This window comes from Acomys russatus, chromosome 4 (assembly GCF_903995435.1).
Source record: "Acomys russatus chromosome 4, mAcoRus1.1, whole genome shotgun sequence".
NCBI classification, from domain to species: Eukaryota; Metazoa; Chordata; class Mammalia; order Rodentia; family Muridae; genus Acomys; species Acomys russatus.
In genome coordinates, this window is record NC_067140.1 from 56,753,991 (window position 1) to 56,767,936 (window position 13,946).

A 13,946-nucleotide genomic window follows, 5' to 3' on the forward strand; every position below is an offset into this window, starting at 1 on the left:
AGCTGGGCATGGTGGTACATGCCTTTACTCCCAGCACTCGGGAGGTAGAGACAGGCGGATTGCTGTGAGTTCAAGGCCAGCCTGGTCTACAAAGCAAGTCCAGGACAGCCAAGGCTACACAAGAAACCCTGTCTCAAAAAACAAAGATAGATAGATAGATAGATAGATGAGCAGAATCCACCCATAATGAAAACTAGTCTTTTTTGAGCTCTTTGTATCAGCATTTTTCTACCTTACATGGGTTCCAGGACCAACTCAAGCCACTCTGCTTGCATGGCCAGCACCTTTACCTGTTGAGCCTCCTCAGTGCCCATGGGTGGTCAGGCCTGCATAGCAAGTGCTTTTACCCACTGAGCCAGCTCACTGGCCCAAGAATAGGCTCTCAAGGTTTATATTTCATTTCTGCCTTGCTTTTTGAGGCCAAAGGCCCTTTCCTATTAGAAAGAGCACTGTACCTGGGCCCGGGAGGTCTAGCATAGTTAGTAGAGTGCTTGCCCTAGCATTCAGTCTCCAACAGCATATAAACAGCCATGTCTGTATTCCCAGCACAGGATGGGCAGGTTGAAGGATCACAAGTTCAAGGTCATCCTCAGCTACATAACAAGTTAAAGCCTACTTAGGGTATATGGTTGCTGGCCTCAAAAATAGTATTTCTCCTGTGTTTTGGCTTAGTTCTTGTACTAATAGCATTAAATATCCACGTCTCCTCTTAGCCTGAGTTTCTGACTCTGCAGTACAGGTAATAAAACTGGCCCCTTAGTCCTGCTTGCCTGATAAGTTTCTAAATCCCATAAATCTATGCTTTTTGCTTTAACTTTTGTATATCCTTATTTTTCCAGAGTATCCATATTTCTGCTTCTGTGTCCAGTAGAGTTTTGAAACATCATGGATAATCTGTCACCTGAAGAAATTCAGCTAAGGGCTAACCAGGTTACTGATGAGGTGAATGTTTTTTATTTTGTTTTGTTTTTTACTACATTTTACTTCATTTGGTTTTCGCGTGGGTATGGGTGTGTTTGAGCGTGTCTCATGTATGTGGGGGTCAGAAGTCAGCTTCTAGGAGTCAGTTCTCTCTTTCCATCATGTGGTCCCAGAGATTGAGCTCAGGTGGCCATGCTCCTGGGAAGTACCTCTGCCTCTGGAGCCATTTTGTAGGTTCCTATTTCCATTTTCACAGTAGAAAAATGAGAGTGTCTTTTTAGAGATTACTTTGGCTTCTTCTTCGTCCCTTTAAGGTAGCTACTGTTTAACGTGCATATCTGGCAGGAATTTTGAACTTTAATGATTCCTTAATATTTGTGTAGCAGACATAGTTCTGCCTCCCCACATGAAACTCCACAGCCCACCATCTGAAGTCTGTCTTAAGGAGCGTCTAGTAGAAGAAAATGAGCAAGGAGTGCTCTGCTTTCTTTGCTTTCTTGTAAGGAGGAGGATGTGCTGACAGATTTTAACAAGTAGCATCATAAATATAGCCTGTGATTAATTTGTTTTTCTGTATTTTTTGGAACGTTATAATAACTCTGTATTTCTTTCTAGTCTTTGGAAAGTACAAGAAGAATCCTGGGTTTAGCCATTGAGGTAAGAAATATTCAATCTTTGAGTATAGAAATGTATGGTGAGATACTAGCACTAGCTGGAATTGAAGTTATTGGAAACCAGCAGTTGCTGAAGACTGTCCAGTAATGTACTAATTAGCTATTTCTGTTTCTTTGAAAACATTGGGATGTTGGCAGGTAAGATGAATTTACCACAAGCTTGTGACTTACTTTTTGTTGTTTTGTTTGTTTGTTTGTTTGATAGTTTTTAAATATGTTATAGAGGTGTCTATTAAATGCGCATGAGGGGGAAAAGGAAAGTGGGGAGAGTACCCCAGAGGGGGAGGGAGAGAGAGAGAGAGAGAAGGATAGAAACAGAGAAAGAGTGATTGATTGTTTTTTGAGAGAGAGTTTCTCTGTGTAGCCTTGGCTGTCCTGGACTCGCTTTGTAGACCAGGCTGGCCTCGAACTCACAGCGATCGGCCTGCCTCTGCCTCCCGAGGGCTGGGATCACAGGTGTGCGCTGTGGGGTTAAAATGTGTGTTGGTGTGAGACAACAAGTTGTCTCTGTAACATGAGTTTCGGAGAACTTGGTTTTCCATGTGATTCTTTCTTGTTGTTTGTCAGTCTTTGCAAATTGTGCTGTTATTTAGGGTTGCTTTCTTGTATTTTTATCTTTCTTTTTCCCTTTTTAGTCTCAGGATGCAGGAATCAAGACCATTACTATGCTGGACGAGCAAGGCGGTGAGTAGAAGTCATTGAAGGAAACTTTAAATTTGACTTACAATGCCAAAAATCCCTGTAAATCAGCCACTTAGAAAATTCAACCTTCGCTGGGTGTGGTGGCGCACACCTTTAACCCCAGCACTCGGGAGGCAGAGGCAGGCAGATCTCTGTGAGGTCCAGGCTGGCCTGGTCTACAAAGTGAGTCCAGGACAGCCAACCCTACACAGAGAAACCCTTTCTCGAAAAACCCAGAAAAAAAAGAAAGAAAGAAAATTCAACCTTCGCTGGGTGTGGTAGCATTCCCTTTTTATCCCAGAACTTGAGAGGCAGGCGGATCACTGTGAGTTTGAGGCTGGTCTGGTCTACAAAGTGAGTCTATGACAGCCAAGGCTACACAGAGAAACCTTGTCTCAGAAAACAAACAAACAAAAAAAAAAATTAAAAAAAAAAAATCAACCTTCTTGGGCTGGAGAGATGTCTGAGTGGTTAAGAGCACTGTCTGATCTTCCAGAGGTCCTGAGTTCAATTCCCAGCAACCACATGGTGGCTCACAACCATCTATAATTTGGTCTGGTGCTTTCTTTTGGTATGCAGGTGTACCTGCAGATAGAGCACTTACATACATTAAAAAAAAAAAAAAAAGTCAACCGTCTCTCTGTAAGATAAGAGTAATATATTTCTTTCTTTTCTTGATTCAAATTACAGTATCCTGGTCATTGCTGGATTAGGATGAGAGGGAGCAGTGCCCAACTGTATACAAGTCTATGTTAGGCAAGCACGGCTTATTGGGTGCATTTGTCACATGAACATTAAACATGACATTCTTAGATAATTCTCACACAGCAAGGTCTAAAACACGTTTAAATTCTGATGAGTTTAGAAACATCCAATTTTGAGCCGGGCGTGGTGGCGCACGCCTGTAATCCCAGCACTCGGGAGGCAGAGGCAGGCGGATCGCTGTGAGTTCGAGGCCAGCCTGGTCTACAAAGCCAGCCTAGGCCAGCCAGGCCTACAAAGAGAAACCCTGTCTTGGGGGGGGGGGGGAACCACTTAAAAAAAAACAAACCAAACCAAAAAAAAAAAAAAAAAAAAATAGAAACATCCAATTTTGTTGCCCTTAGTTAGTCCCACCTAGCTTTCATTAGTATAGTGACTGAATGCTAGAAAGGCGGGGAATCTGGTCTGCTTGCAAGAGTGGTTTCTAGACAGTCCTCACATGCTGTTGGTGAACAGATCTTTGTACGATGCGGCTCCAGGAGCCTTGGGATCAGTGTTGTTTCCCTGCCACTGATTCTCACTGGCAGGTGATAGGTGAGCGGAGGTTGCAACTTGCTGGTGGGTAACATTGGCGTTTTCACTGGACATCTGTGAATGTAACACCACAACTTATTCTTAGAGCAACTAAATCGCATAGAAGAAGGCATGGACCAAATAAATAAAGACATGAGAGAGGCAGAGAAGACATTAACAGAACTCAACAAGTGCTGTGGCCTCTGCGTCTGCCCTTGTAATAGGTAAGTTGATAAATCAAGACCTTTTTAAAAATAAATCAATACATGAGACTACCCATGCCTACCCCAAAATAAAGTCAGAAGTGTAACTGGATACCTGGGCCTAAATTAGCAACTTTGTCATAGAAAACTGGGGTTAAATTGACTAACCCCTATAAACCTGTTTCAATCAGTATACAAAAAGACTGGGAAGTGTAAACATCTGGATGGTGTAGAACAGAAGGCATTTGTGTTTCACATTCAAGGAGTAAAGAGTCGACTTCTTCAAAAGACAATGTGTTAGGTGGTGTGCTGTCTGCTAAGGCTGGGCAGACAGACAGGTGTGAGTAGGAAGAGGTAGGGCATGGGTTGGGCTTTGTCATTAAAAGGACTTAGACGAAGGTGGAGGAAAGGCTCTGGGGATAAGGCTAAGTGGGGGGCCCCTAGCACCAGAAAACAAACAGACAAAAATAAAACTTGGGAGGAAAGGGAGTTGAACTGAACTCGGAGTTAAGGAGTTGATAGATTTGGCGTGGACCAGGAGACTGGTTGAAAGTAATTCATTATCTAGGTCTTTGAGATAAGACTTTAGCAATGAGATTAGAGATGAAATTATAAGTCAATAGGAATTCACTTTAAATCAGTTGGTTGCATTTGAAGCCTGAAAGGGGGAGAATCAAAGAAGACTGATGATGGATGGTGTGTCCTAGCTTCATTGGTGTGATAACACAGCCTGAGCAAAAGAGCGTAGGGGAAAGGGTTCATTTGGACTACAGTTCCAGGTTATAGTCTATCACGGAAGAGAGGTCAAGGAGGGAACTTGAAGCAGCTAGCCACATCTTATCCCAGAACAGAGGAAGGAGTGCTGCATGCTGTGTGCTTGCTCTCACCCAGTCTCCTGTCCCCTGCCTAGGCAATGGTGCTGCCCACAGGCATGGTCACAGGCCACAGACCTGGGTAGTTCCTCAGTTGAGGGTCTCAGGTGATTCTAAGTAGCAAGCTGATGCTTAGAACATCACAAGGCATCTCTAGTAGATAGAGAAGATTTCATACTATACAGTGTGAAATTGTGCTTGACACAAGGGACTTGACCAAAACCACTCCATTCTGTTTTGTTTTTTACTTCCTTGAGACAGGGTCTCAGTATGTAGCCCTGGTTGGCCTGGAACTCTCTATATAGACCAGGTTGGCCTTGAACTCAGAGATCTGCCTGCTTCTGCCTCCCTAGTGCTGGCATTAAAGGTATGTATCAGCATGCCCAGTCACTCTTTTTTTTTTTTTTTAATTCCATTGTGGAAATTTGTATTCTCTTCTTACTCTTGGATTAGGTTAAGCTCCCTGATTTTTGACTAATAATACATATTCAGATAAGGTGAAGTTTAGATGAGGCAGTTAACCATTAATCTTCTGTTGGGAGTTCTTCTTTGAACTTTACTCTTAGTTGAGATGAGTGTCTAGAGATTAAGTAACAGAGCTTCATAAACAGTACTTCTGGCTAGTTGTCCCAGGTGTGTGTAATCCCAACGTTTACCTTCACGTGAGTTAAGTTTCTTACGCTTACATAGTTTCAGGGACGTATACCTCTGTTTCTACCGCGAGTTCTAGGGATTTGCACTCAGGTCCTTGTCTTGCACAGCACACCCTTAACTGCTGAGCCGTGTCCCCAGCTCTCAGATAAGTGTTTTTATGTTAAAATATTTTTCTTTCCAACTTAAAATTTTTTTTTCTGGTTATGGGTGTTTTGCCTGCTTGATGTCAGTGTACCATGTGTGTGTCTGGTGTCCACAGAGACCAGAAAAATGTATCTGATCCCTGGAATTGGAGTTAAAGAAGATTGTGAGCTGCCATGTAGGTGTTGGGAATTGCCCAGATCCTCTAGAAGAGCAGCCAGTGCCCTTAACCCCTGGGCCATCTTTCCAGTCCCTTCTGTGTAGTTTTCACTAAATAAAAGGATTAAGTTGCTTGTTGGTCAACTACTGGTTTTGTTTTGCCTTGAGGAATTAGGAATTGACAGTGTTCTTCTGAGCTTTAATACAAGCCCATGGACCTGTTAGAATTTGGTGGACTCTGAACATTTATAGTTTAAAAGCTGTGACTGGGGCTGGGGACCTAACTCATTTGGTACAGTGAGTGTTTGCCCAGCAAGGAATAAAGCCCTGGGTTTGAGAATGGTAGTTCATGCCTATAATCCTAGCCCTCAGGGTCATCCTCTTCCTCTGCTACATACCAAGTTCAAGGTCAGCCTGGGCCACGTGTCTACAAAGTCAACAGAAACCCCTAAACAACAATAGCAATAAAAACTATGATGTGTCAACCAGGTTTAGCAGATTGATTTAAGCAAACAAATTCTAAGTGCCTACATAGTGTGAGTCAAACTCTCAGGCATGTTTTACAAGCTTCTGTTCCTGTCTCCTATGTTCCATGTACCATCTTGGAAGAATGAGGGAAGAGAAAGTAGGTGAATTTCTTTGAACAAGGAGAAATGTTGGGGGTTGGTCTGATGTATTTTTATGCTAATTAATAAAAAGCCGCCACACCTGGGCAGGGCCAATGGGATAGACATGGCTAAGGTTCCTGGGCTTGGGGAGAGAGAGTCTTGGGAAGAAGAAAGGAGACCAGAGAAGAAAAGAGAGAAAGAGGCCTCCATGGGTTAGGTGGAAGGGAAGCACATGGCTGGCATGGGTGGAGATTTGACCCAGATGAAGAACATTAGCAAGTATTTGGGATTATGGATGGGAGGTAGCTTGATAGAAATTATTAAAAGCAGATGGCATGGGATTGGGGCACTGTGGGAAGCTGTTTAGAGTATTAATATCTGCCCTGCCCCAGGTTAACTAAAGGCTATTTTAAAATATAACAGGTGTCAATGTCTTGGTTGATTGCTAGTGGGTTATACAGCCATAATAATAATAAGTATAGGCCTGATAATAAACATTATTAGACAATACAGATAATTTAACAACAACAGAGAAAGACTCCTCTTCAAATCTAGAACAAGATTCTTTCTAAATTTTAGATTAATAAACAGAACAGCAATAAATTCTAAAAAGGTCAAGATGAGAGAACATGGGTGGTAGAGCAGTGGGTGTATTTATTTATTTATTTATTTATTTTTCTGTGTGTTCCTGCCATGTGTAGGCAAGTTTTTCTTGAACATGGGGAGAGAAGGTAAAACATGGTCCTGCAATAGGCTTTACCTCTCACATTGGCAGAAGTCTTTCTCAGTGGGTGGAGAGAAAGCATTCCTTAGCAAATGGAGCCAAGGACGGCTGTGACAGAACAGAGAGCAACGCCCAGTTCTAAGAGTCTAGGGGAGCATTTTTTTCTTCCTGTGTCTTTACACCATTGAGACTTGGGCTGCCGTTATGCCACTCATCCTCAGCTGTCTCCATTCCCTCCACTGTCTAGATCTTCCTGGCCTTGACTCTCAGTCAGTGTCAGACCTAGCCAGTGATAACATTACACACACACACACAGCATCTTTTTTTTTTTTTTTTTTTTTTTTTTTTTTTTGGTTTTTTTAATTTTTTAAAAAATTTTTTGGTTTTTCGAGACAGGGTTTCTCTGTGTATCCTTGGCTGTCCTGGACAGGCTTTGTATACCAGGCTGGCCTCGAACTCACACAGCGTCTTAGACTTCTTTGTTCTGTGAGTCTCAAATTCATTCTAGCAGTACTACTAGTCCAGTAGTTAACAACTTGGATTCATATATTCTTCCCTCTCTTCCTCCCCATTCTCTCTCCTTTCCTCTTCTTCCCTCCCTTCCCCTTCTCTCCTCCCTAATTGTTTACCTACCAGAATACTTTGGAAGACAAGAGTTACTTTTTGCTTACTTTGTTTCATAATGGCGGGATTAGTTGTGCTAAAAGTTGTAACTGCAGCTGAAGCTATTGCCTTAAGTATACTTTTTGGTCCTACTTAGGGCCTGGGACATGATGTACAGCCACTAAGGAGGATTGAGGGAACTTCAGTGCTCCCAGCTAGTACTTTCTGCTCATAAGAAACTTTAGAATTTTAGTTTGGAAGTTATCTCTTGGACATGCTCAGGAAAAATGAAGTATGCAATTGTTTAAATTGTTTTCTTGTTTTTCTTTTTATCTAGATTCTCAAGTGGTGGTTGTTTCTTTGAAACCAGGCAGGCATTTGAATGCATCGTGTGTTTAAAGCTCTAAACCTGTTCCTGTTCTGTTTGATTGACATGTACTGTGTCTGCATCTCATTCTCTCACTTAATCTCTTCCTTTCTTGCTTACTAAAAACGAAGATCTAACATCAAAAGCCGGGCTCAGTAGCTGATCAAAGGGATCTTTAAGCTGCAGTCTTGAGATACAGGCTGAGCTGCTAACCTGCTGCCCAAAGGTGATGCTTCAGATGGCTTTTCTATGCATGCGCATGGATTCTGTGAGTGATGGGAGGTGTCTTAAATCTGTGTTGTGTGTAATGTGATGGGTAGGTACTGTCTGACAAAAGGTGAACTTAACAAAAGGATCTTCCTTTGTTAAGACTAATGCACCAAAAACTTAAGTTTTTGCTAAGTAACATTAATGTTAGCAAAGCAGAAGCACCCTACATCCCATTAGCATAAAATAGTTGCTCTTAGCAGTCAGTGGCTAGAGTCTAGTTCTTCTAAAGGTAGGGGTTCAGGCTGACTGCATCGCTCCGTTCATAGAAATTTGATGTCTATCCTCTCCATCAGATCCCTCATACATTCTGGTTTCTGAAGAGTGTGCCTATTGAAATATTGCTTCTCTGCATTTTAATTTCCCTTGATTTAGGCCACCATCAAATCAACAAATTGTCAAACTAGTCATCATAAATCCTATTTAGAATAGGGTGGGATATCAGTTTTAAATGTGCCAGACATGGTGGCATTTTTTTTTTTTTTTTTAATTTTTTAATCCCAGCCCTAGGGAGGTAGGGGCAAGTGGATCTCTGAGTTCAAGGTCAGCCTGGTCTACATAGAGAGTTCCAGGAGAGCCAGAGCTATTTAAAAACAACAAAGAAAAATTTAAAATACTGCCTTTTTTTTTTTTTTTAAAGGTAAAAAAATCTCATTAGTCACTTTTGGTTTGGGTTTATTTTTGTTTTTGAGACAGATGATGGTCTCTAGAGTGTAGGGTTTGCAGGCATGCCACTGTGCCTGGGTTTTATTAGTCACTCTCTCCCATCTGTTCTGCAATCTGGTATCCTAATAAAAACCCTTATATTACCTCAGCTGATACTAATGGCTGTTGTGCTGAGCGTTGTGGCTCAGTGACAGGGTGCTAGGACTCTTGAGGTCCTGGGGTTATTGCCCTCACCACAAATGTACAAAAGCCCAGATGCCACTTACTCAAATAAAAGAATATTGAGAACTATTGCTTATTTTGTATATTATTACTCTGCTTTAGAGTTTTGTCTGGAACCTATATGTTAACAAAGTATATGTGACAAAATTGTTCACTACATTAACAGATAATTACATGAAAATATTAACTTAAAAATTAGATATCTCTCGGGCTGGAGAGATGGCTCAGTGGTTAAGAGCACTGGCTGCTCCTCCAAAGGTCTTGAATTCAATTCCCAGCAACCACATGGTGGCTCACAACCATCTATAATGTGATCTGATGCCCTCTTCTGGACTGCCAAGTGTACATGCACATTCATATATTAAGTAAATAAATCTTTAAAAAGAAATTAGATATCTCACCTTGTTCCAGGAAAGATTTAACACAGCTAATTGATTGGTTGACAAAAATAATAATATAAATATATGAAAAAAAAATATGAGAACTTATGATGAAACCAAGAAAAGTGCTTTGAGAACTAGCTTTTGGTATTTATAAGTTTTTTTTAAAGTGTCCACCAGACGGCTCAATAGATAAAAGTGCTTGCTGCCGGAGCCCCACAACTTAATTTCTACCCCTGGAAGCAAGTGCAAGTTCAATATACTGGTGTGTATCTGCAGTCCCAGCTCCCCTAAATCAGGATGGGCGGAGACTTGCTCTGCAGTTTGTCAGCAGGCAGCAGCAGCAGAGACAAGACTGTCTCACCAAGGCTGAAGGCCAGTTGTCCTCTGAGCTCTACACGCATTTTGTACTGTATGTGTACCCCCAATCAAGCAACCAATATTTTAATATATTAATTATGCCTTTGGAGTACCCTGTATAAATAAATTAGTACACACACACACACACACCTTCACACATGTGAAGGCCAGAAAACACCTTGCAAAAGCTGTTCTTGCCGTCCTTCTCCATGTGGACTCTGGGAACTGGACTCAGGCTGTCAAGCTTGGTAGCACGCACCTGTGCTCCCTGAGACGCCTTAATAGACCTCCTTTTGCCAGGCGTGGTGGCTCACGCCTTTAATCCCAGCACTCGGGAGGCAGAGGCAGGCAGATCGCTGTGAGTTCAAGGCCAGCCTGGTCTACAAAGTAAGTCTGGGACAGTCAAGGCTACACAGAGAAACCCTGTCTCAAAAAACCATTAAAAAAAAAAAAAAAGACCTCCTTTTTAGGTGTTTTTTTGTTTGTTTGTTTGTTTTGGAGGGTTTGGTTTGGTCTGGGTTTTGGAGACAAGATTTTTCTGCAGCTTTGGCTGGCCTGAAATTCACTCTGTAGGCCAGGCTATCTCAAACTCACAGATCTGCCTACCTCTGCCTCCCGAGTGCTAGGATTAAGGCCTCCATCACTGTCATCTGCCTCCTTTTTAGTTTTTGAGAGAAGGTCTTACAACATAACCCAGGCTGGCCTCAAACAAGTGATTCTCTGCATTAGCTGCCTGAGTGCTGGGATTATAGGCATGCGCCACCAAAGCCTGCTAAGAGTGAGTACCTCTCTGCAGAAGTAATGAATAAGCTCCAGTTCTGGTTCTGCCAGAATTGAGTCTTCATATGCTTATGAAAGAAGAACCACTTTTGGTTGGTTGGTTGGTTGGGTTTTGAGACGGGGTTTCTTTGTGTATCCTTGGCTGTGCTGGAACAGTCTGTAGACCAGGCTGGCCTTGAACTCACAGCAATCCACCTGCCTCTTCCTCCTGAGTGCTGGGATTAAAGGCGCGCGCCACCACGCCCAGCAAAATTAGGTAAAATCTTGACTGTAACAAAATAATCAGTAAAAGACAGTTTGAAGTAGCCATTTAAAAGTCACATAACTCAAAGTGAGGTGGCATAACCCTGTAATTCCAACACTTAGGAAGTAGAAGCAAGAGGAGGGTCAAAAGTTGGCCAGCCTAAACCGGGCGTGGTGGCAGAAGCCTTTAATCCCAGCACTCGGGAGGCAGAGGCAGGAGGATCGCTGTGAGTTCGAGGCCAGCCTGATCTACAAAGCGAGTACAGGACAGACAAGGCTACACGGAGAAACCCTGTCTTGAAAAACTGAAAAGAAAAAATGATTTAATGGTAGTGGTGCACACCTTTAATCCCAGTACTGTAGAGGCAGAGACAGGCAGATTTTTCTGAGTTCCAGGACAGTCTGGTCTACAAAACAAGTTCCAGCACAATTAGAGCTACATAGTAAGATCTTGTTTCCAAAACAAATAAGCAAAATGATTGAATGTTGGTAGATTTATCTGATGCCCCCCTTTCACCTTTTGATGTTGGACATAGTACAAATAACTTATTTTAGCCAGAAATGGTAGAATCATATTCAAGGTCATAAGCAGGAATAATTTTAACTCCTCCTTTTGTTTTTCTTTATCCCTGGCATACAGGACGAAGAACTTTGAGTCTGGAAAGAACTATAAGGCAACATGGGGAGATGGTGGCGACAACTCCCCTAGTGATGTGGTGTCTAAGCAACCAGGCCGAATAGCAAATGGTCAGCCTCAGCAACGCACAGGAGCAGCCAGCGGCGAATACATTAAACGGTACCAGCTCTTCCTTGGGTTTCTGCACCTCTCCTAATGAAGGGCTCATTTTAGGAATAGGCTATAGCTAGCCATGAGCCCTAACTCAACAAGCAATCAATCTGTCAGTCTTCCTCTGTCTTCTCTTCTTCCAAAGGGAAGGTTTATTTGAGCTTTCTATTCCAAAGGGTTCAGTTCGTGGTTGTTGAGGAAGAAAGTCATGGCAGTGGGAATATGGTGAAGATTGTTTTTTGCTTGTTGGCAGACAGTAAGCAGTAAGAAGGGGATACAAGAAAGGCAGAGAGCAAGATATACCTTCCACAGAGCTGCCGTCAAGCCCCATCCATACCCTCTACCACCTCCTAGTAATGCCTGCTGGCCATAGTTTTCCAATTTAAAGTGCCAGTTGTTTAGGTTTGAGTGTGTATAGATTGATTTGAAGGTTTATTAAACACAGATTGGGAGTTGATAAAGGAGCTTGCCACCAAGCCTGCTGTCCTGAATTTAATTCCAAGTTCCCATATGATAAAAGGAGAGAACTGGTTGGGTGCTGGTGGATCTCTGTGAGTTCGAGGCCAGCCTAGTCTACAAAGTGAGTCCAGGACAGTCAAGGCTACACAGGGAAACCCTATCTGAAAAAAAAAAAAGAACTGGCTCCCATAAATTTTCTTCTGATCTCCAAACATGTGTTATGACGTGCACAAACACTACAAGTAAATAAATGTAAAACTTAAAAAACAAAACAAGCCGGGCAGTGTGGCGCACACCTTTAGTCCCAGCACTGAGAAGTGTTTTTCTATGAGTTTGAAGCCAGTCTGGTCCACAGATTGAGTTCCAGGGCAGGTAGGGCTACACAATGAAACCCTGTTTTGGAAAAAACAAAACAAAGATTCATTTGGGTTTAGAGACTGAGGAAGGAGGATTGCTTTAGCACAGGAGCTTCAGGCAGCCCACGCGGCATGGAAAGGCTCCATCTGGGGTGGATAAACAAAACAAACAAACAAAAAAAACTGCTTTCCTGGTAATCCTAGCTCGTGAAGGATGGGGGAGAATTGTCAAACTAAGGGAGGTCTGGGAAACAAATGAATTTTAGGCCATCCTAGACTATATACTGAGATTTGGACTGAAGAGGAAACTTTTAAAATGAAAGATAAAGATTGCTTAGATCCACTCACAGTTCCCGATTGAGCAGATTTGGAATGGAGTGTGAGAATTAATGTCTTACCATAAACAAGCACCTTTACTGTGCTGGAAAATAGACTCTGAAGCACTATCCCAGAGTTGTGTGTTGATCATCTTCTCTACGGCTCTGATATTCTCCTTAACTGGCCTTTGCTGTTTGGTGTTTAGAGACAAGGTCTGTGTAGCCCAGGCTAACCTCCAATTTGAGTTGCTCCTTGTGACTTAGCCCTCTGAGCAGTAGGATTATACGTATGTGCCACCATGCTTGGCTTTTTTTTTTTTTTAATGTTTTATTATATGTGTATGTGTGAACATGCGTATACATGAACGCCATAACACGTATGAGGAGATCAGAGGACAATATTGTTGAGATGGTCTCTCATTCTACCTTTACGTGGGTTCCAGGAGTTGAAGCCAGGTCATCAGGTTTGTGCAGCTAGCACCTTCACCTGCGGAGCCATCTTGCCAGCCTGTCCCCTTGGTTGCCTTCTTTCCTTTTCTCTTCCTCTCTCCCTTCCTTTGTTCCTTTCTTTCTGTGTAGACTGTTTCTCCAAAGCAGTAATCTACATTTCACTCAAATGTTGAGCATCACTTTGATTACTTGTTTTTATAATAATTCCAGATTCAGTCTATTTGTAACTGAGTTGTGATTTAGCTTTCTTTTTGGGATAGTATAACAAATGATGCTAGAGAAGATGAGATGGAAGAAAACCTGACTCAAGTGGGCAGCATCCTAGGCAACCTAAAGAACATGGCTCTGGATATGGGAAATGAAATTGATGCTCAAAACCAGCAAATACAGAGGATCACAGAAAAGGTACCAAAAAAAAAAAAAAAAAATAAGACCACAGGACTGCAAAAAATTAAATTTTTAGTGATGATATCTGTTCCAGGTACTTCTGAGGAAAAGAGCAATAAATGCATTTATTTACTCTGGATATTGTTGGTGAGGTGGCAGATTCAGCATTTTATTTGTTTTTTTTTGTTGTTGTTGTTTTGTTTTGTTTTTTGTTTTTTCCAGACAGGGTCTCTCTGTGTAAGATTCATCATTTTAAAACAAAGGATAATCTTGCTGTTTTGCTTATGACAGACGGCTCATTGTGAAGGCACAGCTTGGAATGATGTTTAACTTAAAACTTTCTACATGAAGCTAAGAGTTTATTGTGTAGAGCTTGTGTGGTGGCTCAGT

The 13,946-nt window shown here is 42.1% G+C and overlaps 1 protein-coding gene across 3 annotated transcripts in view; it reads left to right on the forward strand.

Annotated features, from left to right (window-relative positions):
- The window catches only part of Snap23 (synaptosome associated protein 23), a 30,235-nt gene that overhangs the window by 13,648 nt on the left and 2,641 nt on the right, over positions 1-13,946 (forward strand). For 2 of the 3 annotated variants that reach the window (XM_051144461.1, XM_051144460.1), the window contains exons 2-8: positions 840-942; positions 1,537-1,578; positions 2,231-2,279; positions 3,658-3,775; positions 7,853-7,885; positions 11,441-11,596; positions 13,430-13,574. In XM_051144461.1, the coding sequence (XP_051000418.1) occupies positions 886-942; positions 1,537-1,578; positions 2,231-2,279; positions 3,658-3,775; positions 7,853-7,885; positions 11,441-11,596; positions 13,430-13,574 (600 nt within the window). In that variant the 5' untranslated portion in view covers positions 840-885. The remainder of the gene's footprint in view (positions 1-839; positions 943-1,536; positions 1,579-2,230; positions 2,280-3,657; positions 3,776-7,852; positions 7,886-11,440; positions 11,597-13,429; positions 13,575-13,946) is intronic. The other variant, XM_051144462.1, reaches the window with a different exon arrangement.